Genomic DNA, 21758 nt, shown 5'->3' with positions numbered 1-21758 from the left:
TTCTGAAAATTAAATATAAAAACCAAACATGAGGACAGGTGTGGTGGCTCACGCCTGTAACCCCAGCACTTTGGGAGGCTGAGTTGGGCAGATCACCTGAGGTTAGGAGTTTGAGACCAGCCTGGCCAACATGGCGAAATCCCATCTCTACTAAAAATACAAAAAATTAGCCCTGCGCGGTGGTGCGCGCCTGTAATCCCAGCTACTCAGGAGGCTGAGGCAAGAGAATCACTTGAACCCAGGTGGTGCAGGTTGCAGTGAGCTGAGTTTGCGCCACTGCACTCCAGCCTGGGTGACAGAGCGAGACTCCATCTCAAAAAATAAATAAAATAAAATAAAAACCAAATATTCATATTGGGAAGGGTTATTAAACAGCCGATAGTAAACTGCTACAAGGAGAATAAAGTGACAGACACTTTTGAGGAAGTTTCCTACAATGCAGCATTAACAGATACAGAAATAGAAAAAAGAGAGGAAAGATGAAATAAGATGGTTTCTAACAAGTTCCAGAAGGAGAGATTAGAGAGAACCAAAGAGAATCAAAGATAATAGATAAAAATTTCTAAATGAGAACTATATTGAGTCCTAAACAATATAAATAAAAATGAATCCACTCAGACATAATGTAGTAAAACTGCAGAACGCCAAAGACAAAAATAAGGTCTAAAAAGCAACCAGAAGGAAAAGACACACACACTCACTCAGGCTGCAGAGAGGACAGCCGGGAGGCCAACCAGCTAACGGCAGGAAGAATAGCTTGCAAAGCAGCTCCACAGTCCTGGCAGTGAGAAGGAGGGTAGCAGTGGGGATGGAGAGAAAGGAGCCTTCTGACAAAGCTCCTTGTCTGTGAAGGTCACCACCATCCACACAGTAACTCCAAAGTCGGAAGCATTCACTTTCCTCATCGTTGCTGCCATAGCACTCGATTCCTACCACTGCCAAAGTGCATATCATCCCACAGGGTGCTGGAGTGCGCTTTGCTCCTTATACAAACCCTGAGGGCATGCACTGGGTCTAACGTATCTTTGCCTCCCCCATGTAACACACTGTACAGAGCAGGGGCTTCATAAATGTGTAACTGAATTCTCACAAATCACTTATTCACTCTTGAAGGTCTTGTTCCTTGCCCTATATCCAGAGATCTCCAAACTTCAATTTGACAAAAATGACTCTCGATCACTCCTTGATTAACTGGATTTAGTGTTAAAGACAGGTAAAGTTTTCTGCAACAGAGAAAAAAAAAAAACCAGTCACCACCCGTGGACCCACGGTGGCATCTGCCAGGGGGTGTGAGGCCTCACACCTCCAGATGCAGACTGGAGCAGCTTTTGGGAGGCTGACAGAATAATTCAAGGTGGAGAGCTTTACTAGTTGAACCCAAGGCACCATAGGACAGCTTCTCTCTTTCTTCTAATGACCTCAGAGCTTTAAGAATGTTTACCCGACAGCTGTGCCTCTAGCCTTAGAGAAGGCAGGGTCCAAGTCCCATGAGAAATGGACAAGTCCTAGGGACTGTCCTCCCTGGACCCCAGAGGTAGAGATTAGCCCCTTTATGTGAAAGGAGAACAGGATGACATAGAGCCAAGGATCAAAATTATCAGGCACCACCCATGGACCCGAGGGCCACATTCTTCTTCTCTGTTGCAGAAAACTTTACCTGCTTTTGATACTGAATCCCGTTAATGGAGGGCTGATAAAAGAATCCAGAAAATATAAAAATGGAGTGCCCATTTTCCGGGCCATTCCATTTGAAAGGAAAGACTATTTGGGAGAACCATCCAACAGCCTCAGCACTTATTCAGAACAACTTTTTCTGCTGATGGATTGAATTTGGCAAACAGAGATGAATGCTAAAGTGATTACAAATTGTACTGCAGGGAATATCCAAAAAGGAAAGGCAGTAGTTTCAATAATCAGTTGTACCAAACTAATATTCAAGCTAGCTTTTTCATCTGTAGAATTTCCTCTCTCTGCTGGTGTTGTCTTCATGTTACTTGGCCTGAGACAACATGGGCCCCTTAAGGGTCTGGGCTGAGTATCTTCATTTCCTAAATAACACTATTATGCCAATATTTGGATTCAGGCATTGTAGGGAAAATGACCCTAAATGGAAACAGAGGAACACAAACAGGGAAGGGTCTGGGGGAGACAATAAATCATAGTCAGGATTTTGGGGTCCTCCGTGCTTCATAACTCATGAGTGAGGAGTCTGCCTTTGACAGAGCGTCGTACACAACCAAAGGCTGTGAACGGCAGGCACACCAGCCTCTTCCCTCATGAGTACACTGTTGGCAGAAGACTTTCTGGGAAGATGGAAGTCATGAGCCAGTTTTTCTCTTTGGGAAGAAGAGGCAACAAGCACTTCCTATGGGCATTCTATATGTGAGACTGGTGATGACACACTTCAACATGATATCCCGGCCAGAGAGCCCCATGCAACCCTGCCAGAGAGGTATTATTAATCCTACTATTAATAATTAATTAACAATTAATAATTATTCCTACTATTAATCCTACTTCATCCTATAGATGAAGAAACTAGAGGCTCAGGCCGGGCGTGGTGGCTCACGACTATAATCCCAGCACTTTGAGGGGCCAAGGCAGGTGGATCACCTAGATCAGGAATTCAAGACCAGCCTCGCCAACATGGTGAAACCCCATCTCTACTAAAAATACAAAATTTAGCTAGGTGTGGTGGCAGGCACCTGTAATCCCAGCTATTCGGGAGGCTGAGGCAGGAGAATCACTTGAACCCAGGAGGCGGAGGGTGCAGTGAGCTGAGATCATGCAATTGCACTCCAGGCTGGGTGACAAAAGCAAGACTATCTCAAAAAATAGAAAAAAAAAAAAAAAAAAGAAGAAGAAGAAAATAAATGAAACTAGAGGCTCAGAGAGGTTAGGAAAGTTGTCTAAGGATTGAGAATGAACCCTAAGACTGACTCTAATACAAGCAAGAGAGAACCAGAGAAAGCAGTCACCAAAGCATTTGATCACCATACTTTTTTCTTTTCCATTTTTTTTAAATTATTATACTTTAAGTTCTAGGGTACATGTGCACAACATGCAGGTTTGTTACATATGTATACATGTGCCATGTTGGTGTGCTGCACCCATTAACTCATCATTTACTTTAGGTATATCTCCTAATGCTATCCCTCCCCACTCCCCCCACTCCACTACAGGCCCCGGTGTATGATGTTCCCCTTCCTGTGTCCAAGTGTTCTCATTGTTCAGTTCCCACCTATGAGTGAGAACATGCTGATCACCATACTTTTCTAGATCATGGCTCCTATCTGATTTCCTACACAAGTATTTTCTTTTAGAGGTCTTTGGGGGCCAAAACTTATTCATATTTATAAACCCTAAGTTATCTTCTTACATTGCTTGGTCTGATAATATGCTAGGAGCTATGGATCAACCAAGACACAGAGCTAGGCTGGGCATGATGACTCACACCTGTAATCTCAGCACTTTGGAAGGCTGAGGCAAGAGGATGGCTTGAGCTCAGGAGTTCAAGACCAGCCTAGGGAACATCATGAGACACTGTTTCTATTAAAAAAAAAAAAAAAAAAAAAAAAAAAGAGCTAGGCTATTTTCTCTTCTCACAGTCAAAGACAATGTAAGTTGTTGCCACCAGATATGTGAACAGCTAAGACATAAACTTAAAGGACAGAGAGCTGGTGTCCTTCTCCCATTGAATAAATACTCTTCAACCTTTTCCCAAAGAGCAGAGAGTCCAGCAAGAATTGTTAAAGGATGTCTGGTCAATCCTTCCTATGATTAATTAGCGGTACACACCAGTTACTATGGCATTCTCCTAAAGATAAATTACAAACAGTCATCACGTCTTGAAGGTAATCCCAGTGGAGATGTGGTAACGAGGGCACCCGGTAGCCTCTCTTCTACCCTAAACAGCACCAGAGGTCTTGAGGAAGGCACAGGTTTCTCTTCTGGAAGGTCATAGACAGTAGACAGTTCTACTGGCATGTGCCTATTTGTTTCCTTCCACTGAATAAAATTAAACAGCCTGGATATTTAGGCAATGAGACCGGAGTACATTCTCCTTAAGTCCAGGATGGGGCTGCTCTTGTCATTGACTGGGGTTTCTAAGTAAAAATACGGGTCACTTGTTTTCCTTCTATTCTCTCCCCAGAGTAAACATGATAATGTTGACTCTGCTTCTCACAGCCATGGTGAGTCACCCTGAGTGAATTACTTTAGTTCCCTAGACCTTAGCTTCTGCAAATATGACAATAATAAAATAACACACCGGGGTTGTTATGAAGATTAAATGAGATAACAAATGTAAAGTCCCCAGTACTGTGCCTAACACATAGGAGGTGCTCAATGGTAGCCGCCGTCATTACCATCATTGTCATCATCGGGGCACAGTTCCTGTGCCTCATTCACCACCACTTTCACTGTCTCACAAACGAAAATACACAGTAAAGGAGGCAGTCTGTGGCTGGGTGTGGTGGCTCATACCTGTAATCCCAGCACTTTGGGAGGCCGAGGTGGGAGAATCGCTTGAGCTCAGGAGTTCAAGACCAACCTGGGCAACATAGGGAGACCCTATCTGTACTAAAAATTTAGAAAATTAGCTGGGCATGGTGGTGTGCACCTGTAGTACCAGGTACTCAGGAAACAGGTGGGAGGATCACTTGAGCCCAGGAGTTTCAGGCTGCAGTGAGCCACGATTCTATCACTGCACTCTAGCCCAGGTGACAGAGCAAGACCCTGTCTCAAAAAAAAAAAAAAAAAAAAGGAGCAGTCTATGATGTGGAAAGGAGGTGCTATGAAAGTATGCAAGGTGCCACCTTTCCAACAAGGGCACCAATTTAAATCTCTGTAAGTACCCGGAAATCTCCCAACCATTAATATAAAATTTACAAGGTAGATAATCACAACAAAACCCATAAACCTAAGTATAGGCAGATAGTGACTGAGAACTACAACAAAGCCAAAGTCACACAGTGAACCAAACAAGCAAGCACATGACTGGAGACCAAGAGTGGGGAGGGTCTGGGGGACATCTGCAGCCTTGAAAGAAGGTCTGCTTCAGCATCTACTTCTAACACACCACAACTGCTCCTCTGCAAGTGCTCCAAGTTCTATACTTAGGGGCAAAGAGATCTTACAAGAGGACTATTTCTGTGCCAGCTATTTTCTAGTATAGTAGTAAAAGGTGTATTCCCTTCCTGACAACCACTTAGCAATGGAAGCTCAGTGTCAGAAAGCCCACAGGCACCACTGCTGCACACATGTGAAGTGACACTCTTTCCCACTGAGTGGCTTACTTGTTGCTCTCGCGGTACTCATAGATATGACATCCTTGAGGCAATCCGGTCTCGTGGTCCAGAGTGAAAGCAAGCTTTAGCTGAAGAGAGAGAGAAGAGAAAAAGAAGTTTTAGGCAGCATGCTCTATTCATTCCAATAGCTGAAATGAAAAACATAAAATCAAACGAAGTCACACTCCCTCAAGTCAATGTGTTGTGGAGAACCTGGGCCTGCCCACTCTGGGAAGAGCCCACACCTTACAAGGACCCCATCATCAATGACGACTGTCAGCAAGACTCTACTTGTTCATTCAGCATGCAACCAATACGTTTATTAAGCACCTATCTTGTGCTAGACATGAGCTAGCTGAGAGGGAAAGAACAGTGACAGCAGACTCTTTTCATGGGTCTTACCGTCTAGCAGAGAAGACTGACAGCAATCAAATGATCACACCAATGAATGTGCATATATGTGTAGAACTTCAAATTAAAATAGGCTCTCTGAAGCAAGAAAAAATCCCCATGTTTCCATGAAAGTGAAGAGCCTGACCTGGATAGAATGGGTAGAAGGGAAGGCTCCTCTGAATCAGGAGGAGGAGGGATGGGGAGTGGAGAGGGTTCTCCTGAGGAGAGAGCACAGTGAGTGCAGAAGCCCTGGGGCAGGAGCTGCAGGATGGCTGGTGAAGTTGGGCCCTGATAGATCCAGGGACATGGTGGGTGACTCTGGGGAGGACCTTCTTGGCCACACTGGAATTTTTGGCCTTTACCTTAACAGCGAAGAAAAGAAAAAGAAGGAGTAGATGAGGTAATCAGAATTCTATTTTGGCAAGACCCCTCTGGCTACAGTGCAGACTGCAGACCACAGACCACAGAGCAGAAGCAACATCCTGCAGGAGGCAGCCACTACAGTCAGGGGAGCGGCCAGGGGGGCTGGGATGGAGTGAGAGAAATGGACAATTTGAGGTACATTTTAGAAGTCGAATCAACAAGAAATGCTGGTGGATTTGATGTTGGCAGTGGTAAGGAAAGAAAGGAAGAACTCAAGGACGGTTCAAGATTTTGAATCTGAATCACCAGTCAGGTGGCTGATCCACCGCTGAGAGAAAGACTGAATTTGGGGACTGATAGGGAGTCAAAGGTTTGACTTTGGACATGTTAACTTTGAGACACTCATTAGCTTTCTTCAGTTATGGAAGATCAGGAACAGGAACTCTGGGAAAGTCTTGGTTTCTTTCTGGATTCCAGAGGGCAGTGCTCAGGTGAGTGCTGAACTTCCAACAGAGCTCAAGGAGGTGCAGCATGCCCTGCTAGAGCCAGTTGGTTATGACAGCTTTAACATTCCAAATGCAAGCCAACTACTATGTTTATAAATTCACTGGGTTTTTAAAGCACTAGGGAGATTTTAACTAAAATTAACTGCACATTAGGAGGATACATTATTATAATTTTTTTTTTTTTTAACTACAAGGCTGCGAACACAGCTAATGATCTGCATCATTAGATACTGGACGATTTTTCTCTTCCTTAGTGGGAAACGAACTCACAGGAATGGTTTGTCCTCTAACTGACCCAGATGAAAACACAAAAGCAGAAACAAGCCCTTCTCGACCATCATGAAGCCAGAACTTCAAGTCAAAGGCATGTTTGCCCTACAGAGCACCACTTGAATCTTCCCAGCCCTCTCCTTTGTGAAGTAAAACATACTTTTAAAAGAATCTATTAGTTACAACCCTTTTCTCTTTACCTCTCTCTTTGCAGCTGAGGTCAGGTCTATATTCATTCTGTCCATTTTGAGTCTGCATTGCTTAGAAATTTTCATATCATTTGACTCAGTGATTTAAGTTATGAATTTATAGCTTAGAAAAATTATCAGAAATGTAGGAAGAAAAGTTTTATTTGCAAAACTGTTCCCCCCAGTGTTATTTATTGGAAAGACTAAAAAGTCCAGCAGTGGCAAAAGGTTAAACAAACTATGCTATAGTCACACATGGAATAGCAGGTAGTTGTTATATGGCTTAGGGAGAATTTTTACTAACCCAGGAAAAATAGGTTGGACAGATGAGATAAAGCAGGATGCACACTTGATTATACAGTGTACCATGAAGACTATGTAAAAAAGGACAAAGACTTCCTAGAAGAAAGACTGAGGCCAGATGCGGTGGCTCATGCCTATAATCCTAGCACTTTGGGAGGCCGAGGCGGGTGGATTGCCTGAGCTCAGGAGACCAGCCTGGGCAACATGGTAAAACCCCATCTCTAGTAAAATATAAAAAATTAGCTGGGTGTGGTGGCACGCACCTGTAGTCCCAGCTACTCAGGAGGCTGAGACACAAGAATCGTTTGAACCTGGGGGGTGGAGGTTGCAGTGAGCCCAGATTTTGCCACTGCATTCCAGCCTGGGCGACATAGCGAGAGTCTGTCTCAAAAAAAAAAAAAAAAAAAAAAAAAAAAAGACTTGGAAGGAACATACCTAAACAGCAACAGTGCCTATCACTAGCTGAGAGGTTCCAGGTGATTACTTTCTTTGCATTTTCCAAATTCTTCATAAGCATACATTGCTTTGACAGAAGACTAATAGGTTTTCCTCCTTATTTTATGACTGGTGATTCTTACAGAATTCTAAGCCCTCCTGGGTTTCCTGTGTCTTTTGGTCCCAGTTTTCTGGACAGCTGGTCTTAGCTGAGTGTCTTATGCCTGTCCTACTAGCCACTAGACCCAAGAAGTATAGTATTCAGCTTCTCAACCAGTATCTAAGCATCCTTCTTGCTCCCTTATCATGAAAGGTGTCACTGGGTCAGAGAGGACTTAGCCACTGGGCTGGCACAGGCATGCAAGGGAGATGAGCTGGCAAGGCAGGCTGCACGTAGGAGTGTGTGAACTTCACTTCACCAGAAGAGAGAAGCCATGGCAGGTTTCAGGGCAGAAAGACCAGCTCTGATGGTCAGGTAGAGAAGGGCAGAAGTGAGAGAGGGCATAGAGAAAGGCCTTAGAGGGGGCTGCTGCAGTAGCCCAATGAGATGATGAGGATTTGGCTTACGGAGGTGCAGTGGCGTTGGAGACAGCTAAGAGACAAGACTTGGAAGTACATACACATCTAACTATGTGCCAGTAACATCTGGCATCTGCCTCCCAGACCCCACACAATGCTGTGGTGACCAGCACTTAGTCCTTAGTCATGAAGGAACTATGGGAAATCTAATTGCAGGGGGAGTCTCAAAGTCAGGAAACTATGTTCACACCAACTCAACAATAAGGCAAGTCAGCAGAGGTGGTGATAGGGTAGGGGAGAGAGAGGACTGGAACAGAAGAGCAGTCATGTTTACTAAATGGAGGACTCACATTTATTGAATGCCTACTGTATTAGTCTGTTCTCACACTGCTAATAAATACATACCTGAGACTGGGTAATTTATAAAGGAAAGAGGTTTAATGGACTCACAGTTCCACATGGCTGGGGAGGCCTCACAATCATGGTGGAAGGCAAAGGAGAAGCAAAGACAAGTCTTACGTGGCGAGAGGCAAGAGGGCTTGTGCAGGGAAACTCCCATTTACAAAACCATCAGATCCTGTGAGACTTATTCACTACCACGAGAACAGCACAGGAAAAGCCCACCCCCATGATTCAATTACTTCCCACTGGGTCCCTCCCACAACATGGGGGATTACTAAAATTCAAGGTGAGATTTGAGTGGGGACACAGAGCCAAACCATATCACCTACCAAGTAAAGGCTTTCCTTTATCCTGACAAAAACCACTTAAATTAGGTATTGCTATTTCCTTTAAACAGATGAGGAACTTGAGGCTGAGAAAGATTAAGTAGTTTGAGCAAACCACAATTAGAACTGGAATTTTAACCAAAATCCATGCTCCTTTCACCTCACCAGCATTACAGGACTTGGTGATGGTCTGAAGATAAAGTCAGTGAGAGAGGGAAGAGTCAACAAGTGTTCAGGATTCTCTGGCTCAGGCTGTAGGGCAGATGCTATTGCTACTCACCCTGACAAGGAAGAAAAACAGGTTTGGGAGAAGAGTTTGAGTTCAATCTGAGATTGCGGATTCTAACATACCTGGGAGGCATCTAGTGGAGATGGCCAGTAGGCTGCTGAACATACAGTTCTGAAGTTTATAAGCAAGACTGTAACCTGAAGGGATAAGAGAGCCCTGGATAGAATCCTGAGAAACACCTGTATTTAAGAGCTGGACAACAGAAACTGGGGAGTGGCTATGGAGTTCTGAGTTCTGACATTATAGAAGCCAAAGAGAGAACATGCCTCAAGGAGGGCATAGTCAGCAGCGTTAAATCCTTCTAAGAGGTCAAGTAACAGAGAACATTCCCAAACAAGGAATCCTTTGGATCTATCAGAAAAGATTCTTGCAGGGAGTGCTGGGGGCAGAGATCGGGGTGACAGGTTGAAAAACGAATAGAAAGCTAGGAAATGGCAATCATGAGTGAATACAACTCTTTTAGCAAATTAGACAGTGCTAGGGAAGAGGCAAGATTCATGAAATGGAATGGGAAAGGATGAGAGGATGTGAGAGTGTACTGAAGGTGTTTGAAGGGAGTGTATTTAAAGATGACAGAGACTTGTTTCAATGCTGACAGGAAGAAGGCACTATGGATGGTGGAGTAGAAGACATTAAGAGAGACAGAGAGAACTGCAGATTCAAGGTCTCTGAGATGACAAGGGATTGGATCCAACACAAAAGTGGAACCCCTTTCTCAGCTGCAAGAGGAAGGAAGATGGGCAGGGATAACAGTAAGATCTGTGGATTGGGCAGGGGGGATTTAGAATGTCCTGGTATGATTTTTTAGGTTCTTTCCTGAAAATTAGGACACAAATTATCTGCAAAGAATGGGGAGTGTGATGGGGGAAGGAGTTTGAGGAAAGTGATGAAGGTTTGAAATTGCTCCTTTGGAGAATAGGAAAAACAGTTGACCTGGGCAGAGCATAAGGATTGCCAGGGAGTATTGCCAGGGAGTATTCGGAGGCCACAGGATCTGAAGTTACTGTAGCAAGCATCTGTCCCACTGTTAATTTTTTTCTAGCAACTTAGACATTAGTGTGAAGAAAGTTAGGTTGGTCCAAGCTGAATATCTGCCAGGAAGGTTTGAGGGAAGAATAAGGGGGTAAGGGAGTGGAGATACAATACGGCAGCATATGGACCAGGAGACCTATGGGGGAACAGGAAGGAAATAAATGGGAAAGAGGCTGATGGGAAGAAAACAGAAGGAAGCGGCTGGGTGACAGATGTCTGGAATGGAGCTAATATTTATTAAGCACGTCCTCTGTCCTAAGCATCTCTCACGCTGATCTTATTTAATCCTCGCAAGAGCCCTGCAAAGCCGGTTCCTACCTCTATGTTACAGGAGAGTTTATTAAGTATTTGGCCCAAATTACCAAGTAAGTGGCACAGCTGAAGTGTGGTCCATGTTGCTAATCACTGGGTGTAGTGTCTGAGAGGTCAAGGAGAGGAGTGTGGGAGTCACTGGATAAGGGAGTTGAAGGGGCTGAGGCCATGGTCAGAGAGCAGGCTGTGTGTCTGACCTTGGAGATGGCTGGTCAAAAACAAGATCCAAAAAGAAGTCAAGGAATGGAGAGCCAAGGGTCTGGGTAGGGATAAGGGTGGGGGATCCTTCATGAGGACTGAAAGTCACCCAGGATGATGGTATGCTGTTTCCACAAAGTATGTCCCTACTGGTGTGTAGGTGCTTACCATGTACAAGGTTCAATAGATGAATGAATGGGTCCATCTGGTTCCTGTAGCAAACACGGATGCATAGCTAGCAGGCATTTCCTCCTTGCTAAGGATGGCCTACTTTCACTCAGCTATTCATTCCCCTGTCCTGCTCCCCAGTCTAGGGGGTCCGGGGGGAAGCAGACCCGACCTCTAGCTCCAGGGCTGGACGTGACAGCTCTGAGGTAAGAAACCTAAGCCGATCAGGGCATGGCATTTCCTGGCCCTAGAAACTGGTTCAGGAATGGATGTGTGACCCAACCGAGGCCAATGAGGTACGAGGGGATGCTTGTTGAGTGCTTCTGGTCACGCGGGCCAGAACTGCTGCAACCAGCTTGCCACCAGCCTGAGAAGGGAGCCAAGTCATGGAGGACACAGACTCCAAAGACTGACAAAGTGGGCAGCCAGTGCCTTGGTGGAGGCAGGCCCGGTCCCTGCCACCTCCGGGCCCTCTACTGCCCTTGTGTAATTTGTGCTCATGCTTCTCCTAAGGACACTAACACACAATGTGTCTTCCTACTCCCTTGGCTATGTTCTCCTAATCCGCTCTCTAGAACATAGCTGTTATTTTCCTGAAGCATAAACCTGGTAACACTTCCCTCTTTAGTATCTTTGACGGCTTCCTGCTGTTGGAGATATGAAAGTGAATTCAACACAGCCCAGGCTCGCTGGAGGTTGGTTGTTCACATGAACAAATATGGACAGTAACAGAGCAATGGAAAGAGGTGGGCCTGTGCTCGGGAGGGTGTGCCAGCCAGGGAGGCCCTCAGGACAGACAGAAGGAGTCTTACAGGACAGGGAAGGGTCACTCTCCAGCTCCTGCAGAGCTCCATGCACTCCCCGACGCGGTCCACTTCCCTGAGGGGTTCAGAGCAGACCAGGCTCTCTCAGGCCTCTGTGCCCTTCCTCATGCTCCACCTGCTTCCAGGGGAGCCCTTCCTGCCTGTCCCTCCTCTGTCAAAGTGGCCCTGATCTTTTGTTTTCCCCTTCGCTGGAATGCCGGAGGTATTTCCCCCAGAGAATCCAAGGGTGGCTTCACCAGGTCTCCTGGGCAATCGGTGTCCTTATCACTGTCACAGCAGGTGTCCAATGTCATCCCTTCAAAATAATTTCTTTTTCTTCAGTAAATAAATTCTGCCTCACGTCTGCCTCCTGCTCAGTAATTGCCACCAGATGACCAGCTGTGGCTCAGACACTCTCAGTGTTCAGGTGTTGCCATCTTGTCAGCACCCTCAAGAGGCACAAGCTCCTTCCCTCAACAATGCTCACTAGATACTTCCTACCTATCAGGCACGGCAAGGAACCAGGCAGCAGCAGCGCTCTGGCCCTAATCACCACCTGCAGGGACCACCCACAGAGCAGCTCAGCTTGGGAAGTCAGCCTGCAAGAATGGCAGCCACTCAGACTTCACAAGGTCTTTCTCTCTCCAGAGGCAGCTGCCATGTCAAGCAGGAGAGCTCACCACTACCCAATCCTTTCCCCAGGAACAGGCTTCCCTGGGTGGACAGTTTCCAACTGCACAACGATCCTGGTATTGAGTGAAGAGGGAAGGAAGTGAAGGACTCAAGAGGCAACAACAAGGTTGCTCTGTCAGCTTCCACCAGCAGAGGGCGGAAGCCTTCAAATGGGTTCAGTTAGAGGCAAGGCTTTCATCCCAACAAGGAAAGGGCAGTCTCCCCAGGGCAGAAAATGGAAGAGCCTTCTCCTTTCAGGGGCTCAGGCTGAGGTCACACAGGAGGGCAGGCTCCAGGCGGCCAGAGCATGAGACTACCACTGGGTCCCCTTTGGACCTAGGCCTCCTGCTCTAGGGTGGGGCCCCCAGGAAACTGGCCTTAGAGAATCGCGTGGGTGAGCTCTAGGAGCCTGGATGAGTTGAAGGGACTAGGACCCTTGGGAGAGGAGAATCTTCCCCAGACTCTGGGAACATGGGATGCAGGCCCTGTTGGGGTTGTTGGGCCTTTGAGAGACCCTCCTTCCGCCCGTCTGAGCTTTCTGGGTAGGATGACAATGGAGACAGCAAGGCGACCCTCCCAGCAGGTGGCAACAGGTGGGTAACAAGAATGCGTGACTGAGGACTATGTACAGCTTCCTCAGGCTGCTCAGATTATTGCTGCTTGGGGATGGCACTTCAGGGAGAACTTAGGGGCAGAAAGAATGTCCTAGGTAAGCAGAAGGAGGGGTGTCCACTGAGTCTTTTAATGTAACTATTAAAAGATATGTGACCTTATTTTGGATCCCAGCCTGGTGAAGACAGTGGGCCAGGCTACATTCATAAGAATAACCAGAAGAGTGACGAGACAAGACAGGAAAGTGTGGCTAGGCAAGCATGCCAGGGGTCCCTCTGGGCTACTGAACAGGTAGATCTTTGGCTGGCCCAGGCACACAGGCAGCTTTGTCAAACAGCCATACTTGGAGAACGTCATGCAAGGGCCACTAGGCACTAAACTCCATCAGTTAGGGAAGACGCCACATCAGAGGTTTCGAGGCTTTGGAAAAGTCCTGGCCTGACCTTGGACGGGCAAAAAAATGAGTTTAAAAGTTTAGGAATTCCCTGTTTTGTTCGCAATACCTCCAAGATGACCTCTCATGGACAACCAAGTCTCTCTCTGCCCGTCTCCTGGAAGGTACTTACAGCCCCAGCAGGACAGAGCCATTCAGCTTTCTCTGCAGACTACTCCATGAATGAGCAGGGGAACCTAGGATGCTAGCTCAGAGCTCCCCTCACAGGGGTGTAATGAGGGAGGTCACTGGTAAGAGCACAGTGTGAGTTATTTGGCCAGGATTGCTCCAGTTCAAACCAACATGGGTTCTCCAGGAGGCCTGTGAATTTGCTTCAATCTGCTAGTTATTAGGACCAAGGTTCAAACACAGGTCAAGGCCGGCCTGGGAAGCCTCCAGCCTCTCCACGGTTGACTCTTCCCCTCATAGTCCACTGGGTCTTACAGGGAGTCCAACTCTTCCTTAAGCTGAAAGTGGTAAATCCTAGCACAGTTCAAACATTTCAGCTATGCCATTTATGGCAGACTTTAAAAGATCAGAAAAGTTACTTCTACCTGCAGCCTTGGTTTTTAATAGAAAAATCTGATTAGAAGAAAATCACATTTTCAGAGATGATCTTGAGTTTTTCTTCTTTAGTGTTCACTGTTTGGTTTGGATTTCCTAAGTATAATTTCTTTTTTTCCATCTCCTTTTTGCTTTCTTTTATAAGACAAAGATGCTGTGGACTTTGCTTTAACTTGGTTAATGACGATTCTATGGCAATGTATTAAATTTCTTTCTCCTAAGTCCACTGAAGTCTTTTTGGACTTGGAGAGAGCTTTTTAAGAAAGAACTTGCTCATTCAGCAGGATTTTCCTCCCCACCCCAAGCTCTGGTTCTGACCTGGAAAAAATAAGAGTGAGAAAGAGCAAGAGAATCCTGCAGTCCTGACGCTCAACTTCACAAACCACAAAAAAGAACCTTTCTCCAGTAACGTAATCATGGAGATTTCTGGCACCTTGGTCTTTCAAGAAAAATACATCCTTCTGCTGGCACAGGGACCCATCAAACTAAACCCTGTTCAGCATGGAGTTCCCGATTCATTAGTGTTGGAAAGTCTATAGCGAGGCTGGCCGCTCCCATTGGATGATGCCTCCCTGCAGCGCCGTCTGTAAACCCCACAGCTGTGTTTTCACTTAAAGCCACTTCTCCTGACTGCGCTGCACCTTGTTCCAGAGGCTTGCTCTGTTCTCATTAAGGTTAAAAATGACAGGACAAGGATTCTTCAATGCTGAGGTTTTACTTTCTGAGAAGAAAAAACGTCTGTCTCTGGAGCTATGGTCAACCCACAGGGAGGGTTGCTCTGTAGGAAGGAGCCAGTCCCAGGAGAAAAGGGCCTGGTGGTAGCATTCATGCCCCCAGGTCAAGCCGCCTCCTCTTCTGAAGGTGACTCCATTGCTCACCAGCACGTCTATGGCAGGAGAGTTCGGCTCACCACTGTCCCACACGACCTGTATTACTGGGTGAGCCCAGCAGGGAAGAGCTCGTCCCTGATCCCAGGGTCTCCTTTAGCAGAACAGGAGCACCTTTACCTCAGCAGCTTCCCGATCAGGACCTGCCCAGTTAGTCGGCCATGTTCTTGCCTCTCACGTGCCTGAGCAATATGCAACAGTGAATACAAAGCATGATGAGCAAGTCTGCGCGTGTCACATGCAGCCAGCTGGAGAGAGAGTGCAGCCAATCTGCTCATCCTAATCAAAGCTGGAGAATTTTTGAGGATTTTCATGGCCAAAGAGGATGACTGCGTTAGAACATCACCTTATCAAACCATTTGTGCTCAGAGCTCAGGGGCCTCAGGCCAACTACTGTTGAAGGAATGCAGTTACCCAAAGCTGCTTCCACAGGAAAGTGTCAGTGCTGACTGCAGGAACTGCATATCACCCCTTCCAATGCACAGAGATGGTTGTGCACCTGGGAAAGATGCTATCTAGATTTCCTTGCATATAGAATATACTAATTCTGTTACCTATCTATCTGCTTTCTAAATAAAGCTTGTGGTCCTGCCCTCAGCAGTGGTCCTACCCAAGCTGCAGACCTTGTGGAAGCCTCCCATAGCTACACAGCCCTGGTCAAACACTCAGCAAAGGGAAGGGAAACAGAAGTAGCCCAAGCGACAGGCTCTCCACCCACTCAGAGATGGTCTACACTTTATCCTGGAATCAGATTAGGATAGAGGATAGTTATGTGTGTAGATCATATGAGCTTGGCTCTCTAGCACCTGCCTTCCTCAAGGGTGGGTTAGTATGTCCCTCTATTTTCACCAGATTTTGTCTTAAGAAATAGCCTTATAAAATCTCTTTCCTGGCTGGGCGCGGTGGCTCATACCTATAATCCCATCACTTTGGGAGGCCAAGGCAGGTGGATCGCCTGAAGTCAGGTGTTCAAGATCAGCCTGGCCAACATGGTGAAACCCCATCTCTGCTAAAAATACAAAAATTAGCTGGGCGTGGTGGCGGGCACTTGTAATCCCAGCTACTCGGGAGGCTGAGGCAGGAGGATCGCTTGAACCCAGGAGGCGGAGCTTGCAGTGAGCCAAGATGGTGCCACTGCGATCTCAGACATGAGAGAGGCAAGAACACAGGCCAGTAACTGGGCAAGGCCTGGACAAGTCTCCAAAAAAAAAAAAAAAAAAAAAAAAAAACAAACAAAACTCTTTCCTCATTTGCCCAAAATGCAAACACTGTCCACTGTTGTAACACTGAATATTTCCAATATCAAGCCTTAGGTGAGAAGCTGCTTTTAGGTGCTAAGAAAAATAATTCTCAATGTTCGATGGGGTTTGTTGTAAGAGATAACCTTGTAAACTCTCCCTCCCCCACGCCACCAAGCAGGACGACTGCATCCGTGATATTAAAATCAGAAAACATGAAGCCCAGTCACAGGAGCTGTGCCCACCCTTACAGATGTCAAATTCTTTCTGACACTCCTCTCCTTCATTCTGATTTTCTGTCTTTCTATTATTTAAATGCAGCTCACTGTTCATTTCCTTTGTTGTAAGTCCTCTCAAAATCTTTTTGGAAACAGATGAGGGTATATATAAACAAAGCAAAGTTCTTCAAAATATAAGCCAAACATACATAAAAATATGAGATCCAGGCAAGTTTAAACACAAACTGATGAAACAATGACCATAATGGTAGGCATTCAGTTCATGGAAAAAAAGAAAACGGGACATTCCCATACAATACTCAGAGCCAGTGATCAAGCTGGCTGTATTCTTGAAAAAACAGCAGAGAACAGAATGATCTTCCAGGGAATTGGCCTCAGTTTCCAGGGACTTGAGGAGTCGGGGAGTTATATAACCCCAAGCGGGGAGCCAGCAGCTCTGACCTTGTCTCTGTTCTCTCCCAGATTCTGGGGTTGGTGGTGGGGTTCTGATGGTCCTAGACTTTCTACCTATTAAACAGAGCTGAGTTCCTCTATGGTTGTCCTCATGGTTTGTTTTACGGGTGAATGTGAGACACTTTCTAGGTTTGCTGGAAGAAAGCACTCATAATAAGCCCCTGCTATATCAGTTAGAAGAGAAGCTCTACGATTTCAGAAGAGCCAGTGCTTACATCTTCAGATGTTTTAATGAGAACCAAGTGGCAGTGAAGAGTTCTCCTGCATAAGGCTGTCTTACGCAGCTAAGAGCTCCCATCAAAGTTCAGGACTTGATTCCATGCTAATTCTGCTTCCTTCCTCCCAGACAAGGCCAAATATCTGGATAACATATTCCAGAACTACACTGCCATCTCAGGTCCCTTCTGGACCTGGGGCAGCCAATCTACCTCCTTCCCCAACTGCCTGCTCCCCTGCTCCTACACCCTGGCTTCAACCTGCAACAAGGGGGTTTAGCAGCACCTCCTGGTAGAAGAATCACTTTCCACTACCATCCAGCCACAAAATGCCCATTGATCTGACATCTCTTAACTGGTTGCTCAGAACAATCTGGAAGGGACACCTATGGGGCCCATACCTGGGGTTACCTGAAGTTCCTATTCCAAGATAATTAGTTGTGTCTTAGATAGTCTATTTCTTTACAGAATGACATATCAGTCTAAGAGATGCTGTTTTAACTGTGGTAAAAACTAAAGAACCCACGCGTATTGTGAAGTTTAAAACAGTACAGACAAAAGTTTACTGTTAATATGAAATACAAAGACCAAATGGAGGGTATTTGGAAGGGCCAGGATCCATTAAGAAGGAAAATGGGGCTGGGTGAGGTGGCTCACGTCTGTAATCACAGCACTTTGGGAGTCTGAGATGGAAGGACTGCTGGAGGCTATGAGTTTGAGAGCAGCCTGGGCAACACAGCGAGACCTCCGTCTCTACAAAACATTTAAAAATTAGCACAGGCATGCACCTGTGGTCCCAGCTACTCAGGAGGCTGAAGTGGGAGGGTCATTTTAGCCCAGAAATTTGAGGCGGCACTGAGCTATGATCACGCCATTGCACTCTAGCCTGGCAACAGAGTGAGGCCCTGTCTCTATGTAATAAAAGCGGGAGGGGGGGGGCGCGGGGGGGAAGGAAAGGATAAAAAGGAAAATGAACAAACTTTCTATTTGTAATGCTAACTATGAAAAATTAGCTTTGGTAATAAAAAACTCCTTGGATAATCTCACAGTTGAAAATCATTTAAGAAACTAGACACAATGTTAAATGTTAAAAAAATAAGTTTCACAATAATCTTAGGGGAATGTTTTCATTAAGCAGAAACTTGTTTTCCCTCTAGCTGCCATGTAATCTCTCTAGGGGCTGTAGGGCTAGAACTCAGGGGACAGACAGAGGATCTCAAAGTCTAACTTTTTAGTCTAGTCTAGATCTTCTAGTCTACCTTTCTGCCTGTCAGACAGAGTTTATGCTCTTGCTTCCACCTTTCTGCCAGGGAAACACCTTTGACAAAAGGAAGGAACTTCTGCTTGTGAACACTTATACCTATGAAAACAACCAATGACAGGCCAGGCGCGGTGGCTCACGCCTGTAATCCCAGCTACTCAGGAGGCTGAGGCAGGAAATCTCTTGAACCTGGAAGGCAGAGGTTACAGTGAGCCAAGATTGTGCCACTGCACTCCAGCCTGGGCAAGAGTGACACTCTATCTCAAAAATAAAACCCCAATAACGGGGCTGCTTAGTAGAGAAGTAAAGGGTACAGCCTCTTTAAGCTGCTGGGTTTTGAATCCCAGCTTTACTTCCTGTTAGTATGTAATCTCTTTTACCTTAGGTGCCTCCTATGTAAAAAAGAGATAATAACAGTGCCTAGCTATAGCGGAAACTCAATGATGTTCTTGATGTATTATATAGTAAGGCCAGAGGTTATTCCTGATAATGAGTTGAGATCAGAATTCAAAACATGACATGCTGGAACAAGCTGATTGGGACTCAATATTTCCAAATGTGATCACTCTAAAACCTGAGTAATTTCTACAACAATAAGGTCCAATTTCTTTACCTGAGCAGTATCTGGGAAACACTCTCTCTGTGGCTTGCTTTCTGTAGGACTCCTTGGGCCGCAGCAGGAAGATACAATGCTTCAAAGCCTTGCTGTCTGCCTCAGCAGCCCCACTACCACTACACTGCTCTCCTGTGGCTGTGCTGACACGGGGTCAGCCCTTGATAAAATCAAGGCAGCCCTGATTTTATGCCCCAGTGACGCTAGCTCCAGAGCACCAGCATCAGGGAGGCCCTATGCCACCAGATGAAGCTCACTACTGAAAAAAAAGCTTCCAAGGCCCTGCTGGGTCAACAGATGTGCCTCCACAAGGAAGCTGCCCAGAACCTCAGCACTAGTAACAACTTGTCCATTAATCTCTGCCTGGGGAAGGAAGAGGCCACCCCAGCCTGTTGGAGCATGGCAGAGGGCTGGCTTCTGACAGTCTGGATACATGAAAATTGCTTCTATCATGGCCTGATTCTTCTCAGTTATTCTCAAGTTGAAACATGTCTCTAGCTGTGTACTTGTTTAACAATCATATTGTCCCAACTAGATTTTAAGTCCCTGTAGAGAAACCCCAGTGTAAGTTTACTCTTTGTGATCCCCACAAAGGCTTTAAGTTAAGGCAATGCAGGGCCCCGTGATAAGCAGTAGGAATCACAGGTTCCACATGCAACCAGAGACTGTGCCAGGAACAAGTGTCCAGGTATCACTCCTCCTATCTTAAAGGTGAGGGAACTGAGGCTCAGGGAGGTTAAGTAACTGACCTGCCCAAGGTCTGGCAATACATAAATCAACCCCGGCCAACCTGGAAATGGAACTCAAACCCATACGGCTCTAAAGTCTTGGCATTTCCTACTGGGCCACACTTCCTGTTTCTTCTCCCACAAACAGGGACACTGTGTTGGAGGCTGGAAGTTGCAACAATTTACCTTTCCCCTTCTCTAGATTCTAACAGAGAACTGCAAATGGCATTAAGAATGTCAGCCTCCTCAAGGCTCACTGGCAATTAAGGTGGGCGCTGAAGAATCAGGTGAGAGCTCAGTAGACTGACCCACCCAGTTGCAGGTGGAGAGGTTGGACTGGAGGAAGGGGATGCCTGGGTGGGCTCCCTCCAGGCAATGTCAAGCTTGGAGCCTGCAGGTGCTAGGTGAGTCCACTCAGGGAGAGCAGGTAAGAGACAGGTTGGCTTCACCTTTTCAATTCAATGAACCTGCCCCCAGTTGTGGCCCAGTCACACAGCTAAGTAGTAATAAGACCTGAACTAGAGCTTCTTTCAGGGTCTGTAAAAGGTTAAAAGAGGAAATGTCAGTCAGCTAGTCCAAAAACTGCAGAACAGAAATAAAGAAAAAAAACCCAAAGCAACAACAAAAATTAAGATCAATATAAGAACTATCATTATCCTATTAAAAATGGGTTGGGGACCCTTATAGCCACTTTCTATTATTTAGTCCAGGGCCCCTATTCAGGACTTCATCTGTAAAATGAAAGCCTCAAAAGGCTCCTGTCTAAGTCTCCTTCGGGCTCTCCTTTCACAGTTCTGTTGGCAAGCACCTGCTAAGCATTCTCTCTGTGGTGCGCAGCTCCATGCCAGGTCCCATGGGAGGTTCAGGATAAAGGTTGGCAAAGATGACTGAGCTGCACTGCCTCTAATACTGAGGGAGCTTAGAGAATGATCTGGTAGAGGGGCCTGCATGGTGTAGATGAGGCCTGAGGTCTGGCAGGACAGCAAGGATCTGAACGATGGATGCACTCAGGAGAGATTCCAGGTGATGGGGAAAAAAACAGACCTTTAGCTCTCCCGGGGCAAAGACCACATGGGGCATGTCCATCAATGTATCCCTAGTGCCTTCCAGAATTTTCAACAAAACAGGTGCTCAATAATAATTGTTGAAGGAATAAATGATCAAAAGCAGAGAAAATAAGAATGAATATTCAATGTTCCATGAATACACAAGAGATTGGTCTGACTGCAAAGTTGGGAGTAAAATTGGGAAAAGATACAATAATAACATTGATCGTGGTATCGAAGATGATACTAAGCACATCAACACATTCTGCCAGACTCATAGGGTGGATGCAGTTACCATGCCTACTTTACAGCTGGGAAGCTGGAGGCTCACAGAAGTTGAGAAGCTTGCTCTGGGTCACACAACTGCAGCCCTGATACTTGAGCCCGGGGGCCCTGACTCTCAGTTCAGTGCTTTCCCATAAGTCGAGAGAGCCTAAGCTCACATCTGACAGGCGATAAAACCTGGACCCTCTTCTAGTTTGTGCCCCGCTTCTAGGCCAACTTTGACTGTGTGATGTGGCTTGCTTTCTGATGGCAAGCAGCCCCTGAACTGAGACCTGGCTATTTCCTGGGGGCAATGCAGGTGTTGCACACAGAGGAATTAAAAAAAAAAAAAACCCCACTTTTTATTCTGAGATAATTATAGCTTCAGGAAATTGCAAAGATAGTATAGAAAGGTTCCACGTGCCCATCTCCAATTTCCACCCAAGGTTCCATCTTACATAATTATAGCACAATATCAAACGCAGGAAACTGACATTGGCATAATGGGTGTGTCTAGTTTTATGCCATTTTGGTCACACACGTACATTTGTGTAACTGCCATGGCAATCTACATACAGACTGTCCCATCCTTACACAGCTCTCCCTTGGGCCACCCTCTGCTCCCCCCGCCATCCCTAGCTCCTGGCAACTACCTACCTGTTCTCCTTCTCTATAAATCTGTCATTTTGAGGATGTTACCTAAATGGAATCATACAGCATTTTAAATAGCTCTTCAAA

General features: G+C 46.0%; 1 protein-coding gene across 3 annotated transcripts in view; it reads right to left on the bottom strand.

Annotated features, from left to right (window-relative positions):
• The window catches only part of DIS3L2 (DIS3 like 3'-5' exoribonuclease 2), a 368917-nt gene that overhangs the window by 32988 nt on the left and 314171 nt on the right, over window positions 1-21758 (bottom strand). For all 3 annotated transcript variants that reach the window (XM_063595621.1, XM_003821873.5, XM_063595620.1), the window contains exon 14: window positions 5298-5377. In XM_063595621.1, the coding sequence (XP_063451691.1) occupies window positions 5298-5377 (80 nt within the window). The remainder of the gene's footprint in view (window positions 1-5297; window positions 5378-21758) is intronic.

Source organism: Pan paniscus, chromosome 13 (genome assembly GCF_029289425.2).
Source record: "Pan paniscus chromosome 13, NHGRI_mPanPan1-v2.0_pri, whole genome shotgun sequence".
Taxonomy (NCBI): domain Eukaryota; kingdom Metazoa; phylum Chordata; class Mammalia; order Primates; family Hominidae; genus Pan; species Pan paniscus.
The sequence above is the reverse complement of the archived record's forward strand: the minus strand, read 5'-3'. Positions and strand labels throughout refer to the sequence as shown.